This window comes from Xyrauchen texanus, chromosome 23, assembly GCF_025860055.1.
Source record: "Xyrauchen texanus isolate HMW12.3.18 chromosome 23, RBS_HiC_50CHRs, whole genome shotgun sequence".
NCBI classification, from domain to species: domain Eukaryota; kingdom Metazoa; phylum Chordata; class Actinopteri; order Cypriniformes; family Catostomidae; genus Xyrauchen; species Xyrauchen texanus.
The window spans coordinates 31,909,561-31,925,214 of record NC_068298.1 but is presented as its reverse complement, the minus strand read 5'-3'; the positions used below and the strand labels follow the sequence as shown (position 1 = coordinate 31,925,214).

The 15,654-nt window shown below is 39.9% G+C and overlaps 1 protein-coding gene across 3 annotated transcripts; it reads right to left on the bottom strand.

Annotated features, from left to right (window-relative positions):
* Positions 1–270: 270 nt before the first annotated feature.
* Positions 271–15,615, bottom strand: zdhhc5b (zinc finger DHHC-type palmitoyltransferase 5b). 3 transcript variants are annotated; one of them, XM_052089251.1, is made up of 13 exons: positions 15,181–15,615; positions 12,774–14,057; positions 12,133–12,254; positions 10,762–10,919; positions 9,573–9,745; positions 9,362–9,464; positions 9,168–9,259; positions 8,936–9,050; positions 8,308–8,416; positions 4,885–4,991; positions 3,621–4,369; positions 3,296–3,318; positions 1,095–1,233 (listed from the first exon to the last, which is right to left on the bottom strand). In XM_052089251.1, the coding sequence occupies exons 2-12, from the start codon at positions 12,908–12,910 to the stop codon at positions 3,297–3,299; spliced, it is 1,887 nt and encodes a 628-aa protein (XP_051945211.1). In that variant the 5' UTR covers positions 12,911–14,057; positions 15,181–15,615; the 3' UTR covers positions 1,095–1,233; position 3,296. The 3 variants fall into 3 exon arrangements, with proteins under 3 accessions (XP_051945208.1, XP_051945209.1, XP_051945211.1); XM_052089248.1 differs by lacking the exon at positions 3,296–3,318 and having other exon boundaries at positions 271–1,233; XM_052089249.1 differs by lacking the exons at positions 3,296–3,318; positions 15,181–15,615 and adding an exon at positions 14,139–14,714 and having other exon boundaries at positions 271–1,233.
* Positions 15,616–15,654: the final 39 nt, after the last annotated feature.

Here is a 15,654-nt window from a genome sequence, read left to right as displayed (position 1 = left end):
TGCTATCTGTGAAACAGGGTCCATGACCAGGATCATCTCTTTGGCTGAATAAAATCCATTCGGCTGATGCAGCCATTTAAATCAGACAAACACCATATCAAGTAAAATAACAATCATACATCTTCTGCCTGCATCTTATTTTTACTATGTTCTTTATCAAACTTAATACTTATAATAATACATCTGTACCTGTATAAAATTATATTCTGATAAAATTATGGAGAAAAGAAAAAAGATAAGAGAGGTTATTTCACCTAAAAATGAAAACTCTGTCATTTCATGTACATTTATTCTTGAATATGTGTTATGCCAGCCCAGGTTTGACATCAGTGATACCGAATGGTATTGGTTCTTCAGTGTCACGACCAAACGTGATGTTACAGTTTTGAATGTGAAAGTGCAAATGAGATTTGAATGAGAGCTGGGGTGGAGGGGACAATTTTCAGTCAACCTACAGTACATTGCGTTCTGTTCCTCTAACAAGTTGTGGCAATGCTTCAGAAGACTTGGAATACTGCACACAAGGTGCTTTTAGGTCATTTTTGGGTATTGACAGAATCCATCCCCATTCACTTTGTATGGAAATGTAAACAATGTAAACATTCTGCATAACGTAGAGGCTGTGGAATATGAAGACTGAAAATGATTAATGTAGTAAATATTACAAATGCTTATTGGCTGACTGTTGTGAGGCCTGTGGTTTCTGTTGAAGTCAAAGATACATTAGACATTATAATTACACACCATGACTGTGTGTCTCACATGGTCTCGCCTATTAAGGCTGAATATTCAGAGATCATTGACAGTCCTGTGTACAAATTGGTAATACATTAAGGTACCAAATGATTCTTTAAATAACTAAAAAAAGTTGTGATTTGTTTACCATATTGACATTCATAAAACAAAATGCTGTAAGATTCATCTTCACTGGTCCATTTTCACCAATTATGTCCTCCACAGTGACTGATGAAGTTTGACTTGGAAACAGTTCTTTACGTCTTGTACGATTGTTTTGCATGAGTGGTTGAGCAGCTCTACATCCATCTGATTCATGCTCAAAAGTGTAAAACTGCTGTGTGAATCCTCATTCTTAGGTGAGTCATTCATACTGAAATCCCATAGGTTGTTCCTCCAACACCAGTCACTTTCTTCACCTCTCCAGCAGGTTTCACCCCTCCAGCAGGTTTGTGTGAGTGGGCGTTATGATTGGCCATGTTTTGTCTAAGAGTCGAGCTGATTGGTTGGAGTGGGGGGAAAGAGAAAAATGTAAGTAAACTTGCGTACATGGAGCACAAAAATAATAATACGACCAAGCACACGGTTTCATGGGATGCATTGAAAATGTGGTAGGGATGTGTGTTTTAAATGTGACAGACAACGCAAGCAACAGACATATTCTCACACATTAGTTATAAAGTCATCATGAAACGGCATTCACATGACAACCCATACTACATCCACAATATGACATATTTTAGTTGCTGTTTACAAAAAATGATTGATGTCTGCACCTCTGGGTTCTTTTGGCACCCTAGAAAAGTTAAGTTTTAAAAGGGCGCTTTATTCAAAACTTCAATTTAAGCTGGAAATGGCGAAAAAAGGGCTCATTGTTTTTAACCCTAACCGATTGTTTAAGAACATTTGAGATTTGGGTTTCTTTATATTTCAGGATTTGACATAAATTATGGTATATTACCATCCACTGTTATCGCCTTTGCCCCACAGCCGCTGTTGGTAAATTTGAACTTTCCTCAAAAGAATTATGATTGGCCACTTGGGAAAAAGCTAAAAAGTACTTTATAACTAAAAACCATCACTTCCAGTCAGCAGCGGTATGTGCGTGTGACAATCATGCTGGCGTGTTCATACGAGAACTGACGCACATGCAACACACCGGAAGAGCAGAGTTGTTTACAATTGAGAAGGAGGATCACTGTACAGAAGCTTCGTTGGGTTTGGTTTAGATCTGTATTTATATTTTTCTTTACTCACAATGGTGCATTTGTGTGCTTATCCTGGATGACTCAACCTAGAGGTGAACGTGAGATTACGTCCGTAAAATGCCAACGCGAGAGACCATGTGAACTGAACGCTCTCGCGAATGTGTCATGCTGCTGACTGGCAGCGAAGGTTTAGAATTAAAAATATTCAAATGGCAGCACTGCTCATATCCACAATTACAAGCAGCTGCTCTGAAGAACCCGAAAGTGCAGTTGCCCACATATATCAGATGAGCAAATCTGGACTTTATCCATCTGAATCTATCGTTATTTGATAGTATTGCGGTGACCTTTATTACATTACCATTAACCAGCATTAAATTATTTTCTACTGATTTTAAAAAGGCTGCATTACCTACAACAGCAGCCTAAAAAAATTAAATGCTATTTGGCTACTGGTTAACATTGAGTGCGTTTACATACATGTTCTTAAGGCGCGGTAACATTTACCTTCACATGTCGAAATTCCACGGGCGAAATAAAGCCATCTCATTGGGAATTTCCCATCGTGAATTTCGTGCGATGGATTTCCAGTGGCAAATAATTTACTTATCAACGTTTGATGAATTTTTACATGTAAATTTGCAGCTTTGACCAATAGGAAGTTGCATCTATAGTGGTTTGGCAGTTGACCATCTATAGTGGTTTGGCAGTTGCTTCGTTCACATCTAAACTGTATATTGACATTGGACAGTAATATAATTTGAGCGGTGAGTTTCTTTTTAACTTCTCTCTCACAGAGTATAAAGCGCAGCATTAAAAAGAGGCTACTTGGCAGCTATTTTTTCAACATCTACCAACACCCTCTTTGCCTGTGGAATTCCATTGTTCAAAAGTTAATGTGACCGTGCCTTTACATTGCTTTATTTGTAAAATTTCCTTTATTGGTGTAAGGTCATAAACGGTGTAAGAATAAACCCATCGAAATGGGTGGATTTTTGGCAATTATGCCGATTTTGCATTTTATGTTAATACACCTTAACCAGCGTTCTTACCGGCTCATCCAATGTGCACACATGTTGCGCACATGCCTCTTCACGGTTTGACGTCAAAAGCGGATAATAGCACGATTATTTCAAATACCATGTAAATGCAGATTTCTTGCTTTTTAATTAGCTGATGTGTGCATGTAACCAATTCCTGCACTGCCTTGGTGACATCATCCAAAAAGGAAATTAATTTCAGAGGTGGGGCAAATAAATAAACTTTTTTCTTTGTAATAATGTGCACAGATGAAATATGATTTCATGTTGACTTTTAAGACATAAAAATTGCAGAAGCAAAAAGAGCCAAACCTTAGCACAGAGACAGAGTCATCCTTATGGCCACAAGGCAGGAGAGGCGGGAGGTCAAAAGAGAGCAAATAAATGTAAAAAAGAGAGAGAAGGACAGAGAAGAAAAAAATGACAGAAGGGCAGAGAAAAATGGAGGGTGCATATAGAAATTTACTGGAAAGTAGAGTAGCCATGGGTTACAGAGAGAAAGAGACAGTGTTACTGAACAAACAGAGGAAAAGAGAGCAAACCAAATTAATTCAAACTTCTACATGACCATGACACAGGCGTGCAAGTTTTTTGGGGGGGTTAAGAGAGACGACTAAAATCCACAGGGATTACTCACTTCGGCATTGGAGTCCCGCCCCCTGAGCTAGATGGGCGGTGTTGTACTTCAGCACCACCCGTGTAGGACATTGATTTGCCCAGAGGTGTATGGCCAGGGGCGGGACCAGGAGGAGGGGAGCCCAATGAGCGAGCACGAGGAGAAAGGGGTGGAGCCCGAGAAGGGGGTGAGCTTGTTGGGCGCAGGAAAGCTCTGTTAGGGGAGGGTCTTAAGGAGGCAGGGCAGGCCTGGAGAGAGCCCTCCCTCTGCTGAGCAGACAGGAAAGGGGAAGTGTACCCCAAAATAGGTGGGGCCCCTGGTGCTGTGCTTAGAGAGTTCGGAGGTTGTGGTCTGGGTGGGGACAGCTCATGAGCAGCAGACTCAAACTCTGGGCTTTCGGAGGGCGTTGGCAGACTTTCGTAAGACAGGCTGCCATTGCGCGTCTGATTAGCTAAACTCTTATAACTAGTGGTGGTCGTGCCCTCAGAAATAAGTGGCCCAAGGGCGTTGTGAGCCATGTGGGCAGAGCGAAGGCTGGAGGAGCAAGAGGCTGCTGCTGATTGGAGGAGGGTATCAGTAAAAGAAGGATAAGAACGCCCACCAAACGCAGAGGCCCCACCCAGCCCCCCTGAGCCTACTCTAGCCCCCTCCCCTCCCCTCCGGCACCCTGCACCCCCCTGGCTTGACAAACTGGGGTCTGAGCGGCAGCTGGGCTGGCCGGTGGTGATTGGACCTGAGGGAGACTCGGTCATACTGTTCCCTCGGCTCATCTGAGAGGAAAAAGAAAGATAGAAAGAGTACACCAAACATTCCCGACAGCTGAAGCATTACCAAAGAGATGAATGATGACACAAAACTGAAAGTTTGAGCAAACCACACCGTATAAAGTGACTGAAGATGTATGAAAGCACAAGTATTATGTTGCAAACATCAAGGAGGATTTGACACTAGATTCATTGAATCTATACAGAACGGTTTGAATTGAATGCAACAATTGGAGAATCGAGATGACAAAACACAAGAGCACGGTGCAAAACACACCATAACAACGAATAGCTTACATCTAAAACTTACTCGCTGACTGACTGCCATTGATTTGTGTTATTCAAGCACAATAACAAAAGAAAGGAATCAATGCATTAACAAAAACAAAAAAATATTATGCAAAGAAAAGTTGGATTGAACAAAAAAAATCTGATCGTAAATCAGATTGCAAATTCCATTGTGTGTTACAGTTTCGCCATATGGGATTGTGAGTATTTACATGTACGGCATGTTGACTTACCTTGCTGGAATGTGTTGAGGCTGTGGGTTTTTTTCCTGGGCTGCTGTAAGCCGGCCTGTATTTATATAATGAAGGGGTGGGCTGAGCCTCAGTCAGCAAGCTGCACTCTGATTGAAAGATATGAGCATGTTGAAACTACTAAATCCTGAATTAAAGTGAATTGTTATATAAAAATAATAAACAGGCAGTTTTTTCTTTCTAGAACATTATACTAGAAAATGTAACAAAGAAACTGCTTTATGTCACATGGCTCATGTGGGTGTGCAGTACATTGGAAAAGTACAATTGTAGGAATGGTATCGGAGCATTTTTAGGAGCATGAGTACAAGTACATGAGTGCGGTATAGGACCAACAGTATTGGGATATCCTTAGTTTTTAAAAACCACGCCGAAGGCTATACACTACAATAATGCGCCGTTAATGAATAGCACTGGTCTTCAGGGCCCGTATTCACAAAAGAATCGCAGTCTAAAAGTAGCTCCTAACGCGGAGCAACTCTTAAAAGTTAGGGGTGTGACATTCCTAATTTTAGTACTCTTCAAATTTTCCTCTAATGCAGAGTTTACACTACACGATTTTAGGCCACATATTCACTCGCTATCAGCTTTGTGGAGATCACCGACAAAAGCCCGAAATCATAGGCAAATCAGAGCTCGCTCCCATGAGCGGCGAACGCAATATATTAATTATCAAAGACGAGATCTGAGAGAAGCACAGACGTGTCGCCGAAATCAATGATATATCTAGCATGTTAAATATCTGGACCTGTCTGCGATTCCAAATCATGCAATGTGAAATGTGTTTTGACTGAATACAACTGCAGTGTTGACCAACAGCCAATGAGAGAGCAAGAAACGGGGCACAGGAAGTTTCAGTGGGTGGAGTCCTGATGTACATGCAACAGAACATGGACTAGCATAGCTGCGGTATCAAGAAAGTCTCATTGTACCGAAGAAATGGAGCAAAATTGGCAGGATCGCCAGTGCCGATTTGCCTTTTCCTCTGAACTGTTCCACAACCGGGTGGAGAAAGAGAAGATTTGGAGAGTAATTGACAATTCTCTTGGACAGTCAGGTAAGCAAATACGTAGATTTTTCAGTAGGAGGTAATTTTTCATATTGTAACCAATAAAATATATGATTAAAAACACACATCATATTCTGAAATGCATAACATATGATCATGCATTTGTTTTCATATCTTGAATCACTTTTTGCATGTACTCTGTTGTGAAACATAATTTGAAGTCCAGGCAGAGTTGAAGGGGATTCGCCAATAGTTAAATATTTTGTAATTTGTTCACCCCTGTCGCCGATTCCACGTTTAATTTGAAAACTCTACGACTTCCATGACTAGACTAATATGAATGTACCCCAATCTGACATCTTAGAAAGTCGTGTTGTGTGTAAGAGGCATAAGAGTACTTCATGAAGTATTTTAATGCTTAAAGTAGCTCCTAAATCCACGGCAGCTTAGAAGTCACCCTGAGAACCTCTCATCCAAAAGAGTCTCACAAATGATCTGAAGCATGCCTAGTATCATCAATCCACATTAAAAACAATGTTTTAGAATATAATTATGACATAATTCTTTTAAATAGGTAACATCTGAATCACACTTGAGTCTATGATTTTAATAATATAACATTACAAACATTATAATATTGACTTTAAAAATGTATCATCTGAGTTGCGAAGATGTTTTCATTATTGCCAAGTTAGTTAGAGATGCAGTTACCGGGGCCTGGGTAGCTCAGCGAGTAAAGACACTGAATACCACCCCTGGAGTCGTGAGGTCAAATCCAGGGCTTGATGAGAGACTCCAGCCAGGTCTCCTTAGCAACCAAATTGGCCCGGTTGCTATGGAGGGTAGAGTCCCATAGAGTAACCTCATGATAAAATGCGCGGATTGCCGGTCTCAGACGTAGAGACAACAGATTGAGGTGAGTCACTATGTCACCACGAGGACTTAGAGCACATTAGGTATTCCAAATTGGGAAAAAAATATAAAAAGGTGATGCAGTTACCTCTCCCATCTACCAGAGTGTAAATGGGTTGAAACTGGCCTCAGGAAAAAATTCAACTGTCAAGCGTGGATCAACAGACCATTCGATATGCCCCCCCCCCCCGGCTACCGTTGCATACTCTGACAAGCTCTGCAGAACTCCTCATTGGAATGATTGGGAGAATGCTGTGAATGGCGTGGTATTTGGCGAAATATTCTCATGAATGGAATAGAAAATATTATTACGTAGGCTGGAATGAAGAGTGACATTGTAAAACATTTATCTGAAGTTTTTGTAAAATAAATTGTTAAATTACACAGTAATTTGATTGAAAACTGTACAGACTGTTAATCAGAACTGAGGCAAACGATCATCACAGTAAAATAAAGAGAAAAGAGTCACTTGACAGTGATTACAAACCTCATAACATTAGTGCAAGTGAAAAGAACTGCTTAAAACGTCTTATAACACACTCATTTTGATGCGGTGAACTTTATTGACTATCACCTGTACTAAGACCAGAATCAATACGTAAATGAATGAATGTTTGATTGTTAGCTTTATTTTACCTTGGAGTAAATGTAGGTGTCCTTGCTGATGTTATCTATGCTCATTTGGGAATGAGGAATGACAAACTTTAATCCATAGCATGATCTTCTCAACATTTATATAGAAAAGAAGGAAAAAACACTGCATGTATCCTCTCTAGGTACCTCGTGTTACTATTAAAAGTGACCCTGCAACAAAGTTTTTAATTTTTTGGATCATTTTGATCCTGCTTAAAACTACTCAAAACACATTACTCCTGTAGGCTCTCATTGTAAAAAGGCAAGCGTTGTCAGCTTAATGGTGGCGGGGCAACATTGATGGCCATCGCGGGCAAACTGGTGTAGTTGATAGATGGGATGCATGCTTGTTTCTTTGCACCAACACAGGATGAAAAATTGTTCAACAACTGAAATATAAATAAATCAATCTATCTATCCATCCATCCATCCATCCATCTATCATATTTGTTATACTGTAAATATTCCTGTGTATCTGTCTGTGAAGATTTTGGTGGCTAAATTGCACTTCCCTGTCTACCAATCACTTTGGGAGATTTAAAAGAGCATGCTAATAAAATTTGGAATCATCCATAGCAATGAGGTCAACTCCGCCTTACTCTTACATTAAGATTTCAAGTAAAACTTGTGAATAGCTTTTAAGAAAAAACTCTTAGTTAGAAACTTTTTGGAGAACTCCTTGTGGTACAATAAAAATATTTGTGAATACGGGCCTAAATTCTGACTAATTGCGTAAGGAATAATTAGACAACCAGTGGACACCATGTACAAGCAACTAAGCTTTGCAGGCACACTGCAAGTGCACTATAATTTGACGGAAGTGTGTGATGCATTTATGTCTGTACACTAACCTTCATTTTGCGTGTGAGGCAGCCCTGGGTATCTGTGCTCTGGTTTAGGTGGTGGAGGGGGATCAGCATCGGTGGACTGGCTCTCCATTATCTCCAGACTACTTTTAGACTGAGGTACACACACACACACACACACACACACACACACATCTATCATATCTATATTATATATATATATATTATATATATATATATATATAAGCAAAATAGCCTAATCAACTAAAGGGATTTAATTGAACCTACTTTTTATATAATATAGAGACTAGTTATTTAAATGATGCCTTTATCCAAAGCGACTTTTAGCACACTTATTGCAGGGACTGTCACCCAAGAGGTTACGTGCCTTGTGCAAGGGCTCATTGGTTCACAGATTTACCCCTTGTGGGCTTTGAACCTGCAACATTTCATTTACCACCCCAGACCATTAACCACTTGGCTACACCACTTAAAACAATCCCCTCAAACCTTGAGATTGAGTCAAAAATAAAAATGTGGTGTCACAGTGAAACACATTGCCCTCCAAAACACCCTACAAGGTGCTAAACTTTACCCAAATTGAGCTCTTGTTTCTAAAAATAACCAACCATTAATATGATCACAATGAAACTGTGTGGCAATGTGTTTGTACCTGCTGGATTCCATTATCCAGGACTTTAGCTGCTAGCTGGGCTTCAGATAGTGGTGCACGCAGAAACGGCGGCTGGACCTGGACAGAATGAGGCTTTCGCAACCGACCGAGATACCTTTGCACAAAAAGACAGATAAACAATTACAAGTCCATAAAAAGAGATCACACAACACATAATCAGGGGTCATCACAATGTCAGTGAATTATTTGACAGAAAAAAAAACTTGTGAACCTTGGAGCCTGTGAACTACAAAGCACATGTGCAATGTTTTTCAAACATCCGTGCGTGAAAGGGTTAACGCCGCCTCTGAACTTCCCAGTCACCTAAGAGTGAAATTTGAGAACATGACTCCGGAATTAAAACACAAAAACAGCAATCTATTTGACCAACAACATACAGTGTGGACACAGGACACACCCACAGACCTGTTCATTGGTGGTTCTCCCTCTGGCTACAAGAACAATGTGAAACCCAGTGAGTCCCGCAACCGGGACGAAAAACAAACCAGATACACACATCACTGCCATACTGAGTGGAGTGTTAAGGATGTGCTGTATGTTGTTGAACTGGGCAATGTGTATTTGTGTATGTGAAAGAAACAAGCATATTTATACGCAAGTGTGTTACAAAGGATACGTGACTCCAGAGTTGACTTGGTCCAATTGCTTCGTGTGATGGAGGATATAGAGCAGACTGAAGCCAAACACATTCATTATATGAATAGTGAGAGAGAGCAGGAACAGAAAGAAATGACGATAGTTCCGCCTCCCAATGCAGTTGTTTACCCATGGGCAGTGATGGTCAAACTCCTAGATGCGCGCGCGCGCACACACACACACACACACACACACACACACACACACACACACACACACACACACACACACACACACACACACACACACACACACACACACACACACACACACACGTGTGAATGGACAATAAAAATATGAGAACATAAAAAAAAATTAAATCAAGACCAGGCAAGACCTAATCAGTGGACTTTTTTTTCTAATTTCCAGTGCTAATTTTGGGGGGAAATCTGTGGAATTCAGTGGACTCGTTTCACATTTTCTGCCCTTATTTTGGGGGGAAATGTAAGGAATTCTGCAGACTGTTTTTGCACATTTTCTGTACTAATTTTTTTGGGGAAATGTGCAGAATTCTACAGACTTTTTTCTCATTTTCTGTGCAAATTTTGAAAGGAAATCTGTGGAATTCTGCTTTTTTTTCTGTGCTAAATGTGGGGAGAAATGTGCAGAATATTTAACATTTTCTGTGCCGATTTTGGGGGAAAATCATTAGAAATTTGCTGACTTTTATTTATTTTATTTTTTTTTTCCTCTCATTTTTAGGTGAAATCTGTGGAATTCAGTGGATTTTTTATCATTTTCTGAACACATTTTGGGAGGGGGGAACTATGGAATTTCCCATTTCTAAAAAAAGATTCTGAGCTAAATTTTGCAGAGAAAAGTGCATAATTCTGTGGATTTTTTTAACTTTTTCTGACAATTTCTTTTGGGACATAAGCAGAACTCAATGGACATTTTTCACATTTTCTGCACTAATGCTTTTGGGAAATTCTATACATTTCAAAATTCTATGGAATAGATTTAAACATAGTAAAATGTGTCAAACTGAGCTGAGAGTACTACAGTCTTATTGATATCAAATTAAGACAATACAATTAGCCAAATTATTTTGAAATAGAATGTACAATAGAATAAACAAGCTTTCTGCGCACACAGATTCTGTGTTGGCCTGGTCAAGACTGAAGACGAGACACTGAAGTCTTTATTCAGTGTGAAAATCCAGTGTGTACCTCCACACAGTTGTCACACACAGAGCAGTGTGAGCAGCGAGGTGGTCTGTAAAAGCGACACGTGGAACACCACTTCATCCGCACCTGAATGCTCCGCACTTCCACCGTCTTATAAAGCGGAGCCCGGAAATCATCCTCTTTATCCTCGTCCTCCTCAGCTGCAGAACACACACATGCACACCAACATGCCATCAATTTCAGTACACCTCATCAAATGGTAAGTTCATGCAGACATTAAAATAATAATTCTATCTTTTATCCACCCTCATGTCGTTTCAAACCTGTATGTCTTCTCAAATCTCATTCATGTCTAGGTCTATAGAAATATGTTGCATATACATCAATTATGGACTTATTTTGTGTGCCATTTTTAGAACTGGACTGTCCATTGTCACTGTGTGCTTTTATTGTATGGAGAAGAGCAGTGTCAACTTTAAGACAAACTTTTCATTTTGTGTTTCACAGAAGAAGAAAAGTCACACAGGTTTGGAATGACATGGAAAGTTTATGCCCCACCCCCCCAAATACACATTAAATACTTATTAATATATATAATGTTTGCGCGCGCACACACACACACACACACACACACACACACACACACACACACACACACACACACACACACACACACACACACACACACACACACACACACACACACACACACACACACACTTTATGTATATGTAGAGCACTCTCATCTAAGACTGTGAAAAATGCTAAAATAACACAAAAGTATAGTGGCAGATAAAATAATATAAAGGTAATCTGGAAATGAAACTTCTACCTGTTGACTGATTTCTACTAGTATACCGTCCACCCCCATTCACAGCCCTGCAGCAGCTTTACGGTCTCATTAAAAAGCATGAAATGTCAACAAAATATGCATCTTAAATATGCAATCTTGCAGTGCGTAGTTACGATTTTGCAGAAATGTAATGAATTTTTAAGATTCAAGAAACACTTGACCACGCGACCGTAAGCGCACCTCAGTTAGAAGCAGAATATGTTTTGTGCGCTTCATCCTCACCCGGTTGTGCAAACTGTTGGTTGAGCGCCATTTAGGACTCTGATTGGTAGAGCAACATTTAATGTTTTGCTACAGTTGCCAGGATGTCAATGTCTTGGGACAGTGGGACACTTTTTATGTTTTAATTAAGATTTTGCTTATATCAGATTGAAATAGACAAGGAAGCTGACATGCTGTCCTACTGGTTTTATGTTTAGTGGAACACATTTTATGGATCTTTGACTGCCTCAAAGCATATTACCCAGACTGGAAACCACTGCTTTAACGCCGTCGCACACCTCATGTAACATTTAAAGACAGTTTACTCACATTAAATACATATAAACTTAAATGCATACCTCTGGGAAAGATGCCTGGGTCCATGAATGTGGCCATATAGAAATTGGCCAATGTAAAGAGGAAGACAACAGCATTATAGAGTGGAATGGAAGAGGAGAAACGCTCTGATAGCCAAGGACACCTGCAAAGAGATGGCTCTCATTACATTTTATTTAACACTCATTAATTCAAAGAGTTTTGCACACTGAATAAAACTATTTTTTTGAACAGATCAATATTTAACTCCTTTTTTACTATAAATCTCCACCTGTGACCAACCCCAACCAGTAGGTGGCTGAATGTGAACGTCACTTCCACATTCTGTGAAAGTGTAGATTAACAGTAAAAAATGACTTAAATTTTGATATTTTTCTCACCCACACCTATTATATCACTTCTAAAGATATGAATTAAACCACTGGAGTCTTATGGATAAATGTTATGCTGCCTTTATGTGCATTTTCGAGTAAATGGTGAGAGAATAACCTTAAAATTATTTTGTGTTGTACACACTACACATTAATGAATATTAAGTAAAGCTAAAGGTGTTATATGTTCATTTCTGAGTAGAAGCTATTTATTTTTATACATTATGCTTGTGAGCCAATAGGTCTTTTTTTTTTTTTTTTGTGTATGAAGGAATGTATGAATCTCTGCTTACGTGAAACAGAGAAACAGAGTTGTGGCCCCAACAAGGAAGGCTGTTGCTGCCGATACAGGCACATAGCGACTGGGGCGGAACGGCAGGGATGGGGAGGGGTCTCCGAGAGCCCCGCCCACACTGAGACCCACAGGCATTTGGAGGCGTCACAAAAACAGAGGGAAGGGAGGAGCGGTCAGAGAGTGAGAACCGCATGTAGCCATGGTAACACTAACTTCTGTGGAGCAGGTGTTGCAAAAAACAAACGAACAAAAAAAAAAAAAAAAAGTGTATACAGAGGATTATGTTCTTACAAACCAAGGTGCATTCCTTTTCTAAATAAAACGTGACCCTAAAATAGTGCACGTGCTTCTCCACAGATGTCTGTGCCAACACATAAAAATAGATTACATTTATATATACGTAATATGTGATACTATGACTGCACTGTAATATAAAACTAGCTCTAGTTTCATAAAAAATAAGTTCATATGGCTTGAATGCAACAAAATTTGGTTGATATAAAGAAACTCTAGTGACAGCAAAGCTCTTTTAGTGCAAATCTCTGATAAGCCCAATGTTACACAAATAAGAGCTCAAGGGAAGCAGCAGTTTGAGTTCAGGCATTCGCACATAGACTGATTTCATATCTCTCAAAGCAAAGCATCGCAGCAGATGAGTGCATGTGAGCATGACGTCAGACTACTAAAAATAAAAGATAACAGAAATATGAGACAAGTATGAATCAAAAATCAAAGAAAATAAAAAGAAAATAGGAGTCGAGATTCCCCTTGGAACAATCCGTTTAAAAAAAGACAGCAACTAGAAATACAAAATAAAAACAAACACAGCTCTTGATGTCTCTTGGCCTGAATGAGAGCTCATTCTCCAGCCCAAGGTGATCTATGCTCAGACTTTGGTAATGAAGGAAACTTCAACTGGACACGAAAAAAAAATAAAAGAGGAGAAAATATGGGTTTCCCAGGTCACAATCACTTGAATATTGTAGGTTTGGATATCCATATGGTAATGTAACAGTTTTCAGAGGTTTATGTACGCAAAAATTTTGCGCCTGCACCTGAGTGTGCATCCACCATTGTAAATGCACATGATCTATCCATGTCTAGGGCCGAAAACTCCAAGTCTTGGTGACACATCAGCGTCCAAAACCACTTTAACCCTACTTAGTGTCCCAAGCAGCCCTTCCTCTTCCTCCAAGGCACATGGATGAAACTGATGAGTGTGTGTTCTTCTTAAAAGCTGCCTTCCTCGTTTTTGATTCCTATTAGCAGGCCTGATCGGTATCTAGAAGGAGATAAACACACACATGAGATATGAACTGACGTGATCTGACCACATGTCTGCACCTACCATTCTTGAAGGTACCTGTTCCATGTCCTGTACAAGCAGCTTGATCACATGCACAAAATAACACATACCATCATGTGTGAAAATGCAATTGTATTGCGAAAACTACTTCTGTGTACACTTCGTGTTGAAACCTGATCATTCTCTTGCTGCCCTATGTCACAACATCTAACTCAAAAGGAAAGGGTGTGACCTTAAGTACAGTAAGCTCTCTTGTATTCTTTTCTGTATACAATTTCTAAAACCCATCCCCCTACTGACCTGTGTTTGCTGTAACACTGACCAAAACCACTGACCTCGAGTCACTGGTACACAAGCCTCATTACACAAGACATAATCTTCTTTTCTTCCTGGGTCTCCTGCTGTCCAACACGGTTTCATTCACAGTACATCCTAATGAGTGATTCAACTGCACACTTATATAGATGAATGATGATATCTGAACATCACCTTATATGACGACCAACACTCATAATCAATAATGAACTGGAAAATGTGTTGTTATATTGTCACTGACCCACAGACCACGTCGATAGTCATTTCAACAAAAGCCTTGTAAAAGATATCGTATTGGATCTCAATGGAAAAAGCCACTGAACACTTAGGTTTTTAAGCATGGGCAACTTTTAATTGCATGATGTCAAATTCACTAGATAGTCAGCATTGTAAGACATCATACAGGTGCATTCCTAACGAGCAGAACGCGCCTATAATGCTGCCTAGGTAGGCAGCTCACTAGGTTTTGACACACAGCCACAGATTATAGCAAAAACACACACTAAGATTAGTTAATTAAGTACTGACATAAATTATATAAAATTGCAAATAATATTAGGCAAGATGTCTAAAACTGTGTGTGTGTGTGTGTATATATATATATATATCAAATTGTCCCTCTTTGGTTAGCTTACCGCCTCAGTTTATGATACCGTCCACCAAAGTACTACTCTGCACAGTTAAAAGGTCGTTTGAAAACTAAAAATACATTTAACTTCACCTTTCAATTGTTAGGCGCTTAGAAAAATGAGTGCAAAGTGAAGCCTGAGCCTCGAGTTCGTACCTCCGCGGCCTGATGCAGCTCAAACTCGGTGTCCGAGCGAAACGAAACAAGTTGACAGCCCGGCTTGAAATACAATCAAAGCAGTAACCGACACTTTATGAACAGCATCCGCTAACATATACTTGCTCTGCTCCGGAGGTCCCCGCTGTTGGCTGGTTTATTCACACATCCTGTGATTTGAAGTCTCGGTTTCTATTTCCACCCCGGCCCGAGAAGGCGGCAGCAGCAGTAGTATTATTATCTGATGGGAGAAGAGCTTCAGCTCTGTCTATCCTCTCTAATCTCAATCTCTCTCTACGGACTGGGAAACGGTTTTTGATCGGTCTACGCCCGGGACTGAGCCAAAAATAATTCCTCCTAACAAGGCATAATCATCTTCGGCCCTTGCATCATTTAAGGACACCGGCATGGGACATCCAGTAGAGTTTTATGCACAACATACCAGCAGTGTGAGATGTCAATATAGCAATAGCT

Bases quoted from the DNA above. Each gene is read 5' to 3' on its own strand.
- zdhhc5b (XM_052089248.1), bottom strand. From the start codon at position 12,910: ATGCCTGTGGGTCTCAGTGTGGGCGGGGCTCTCGGAGACCCCTCCCCA. The intron at 12,255-12,773 runs GTAAGCAGAGAT...ATCTCTTTGCAG, and splicing joins ACTCTGTTTCTCTGTTTCAC to GTGTCCTTGGCTATCAGAGC. The intron at 4,992-8,307 runs GTTAGTGTACAG...TCTTTCAATCAG, and splicing joins GCCTCACACGCAAAATGAAG to AGTGCAGCTTGCTGACTGAG.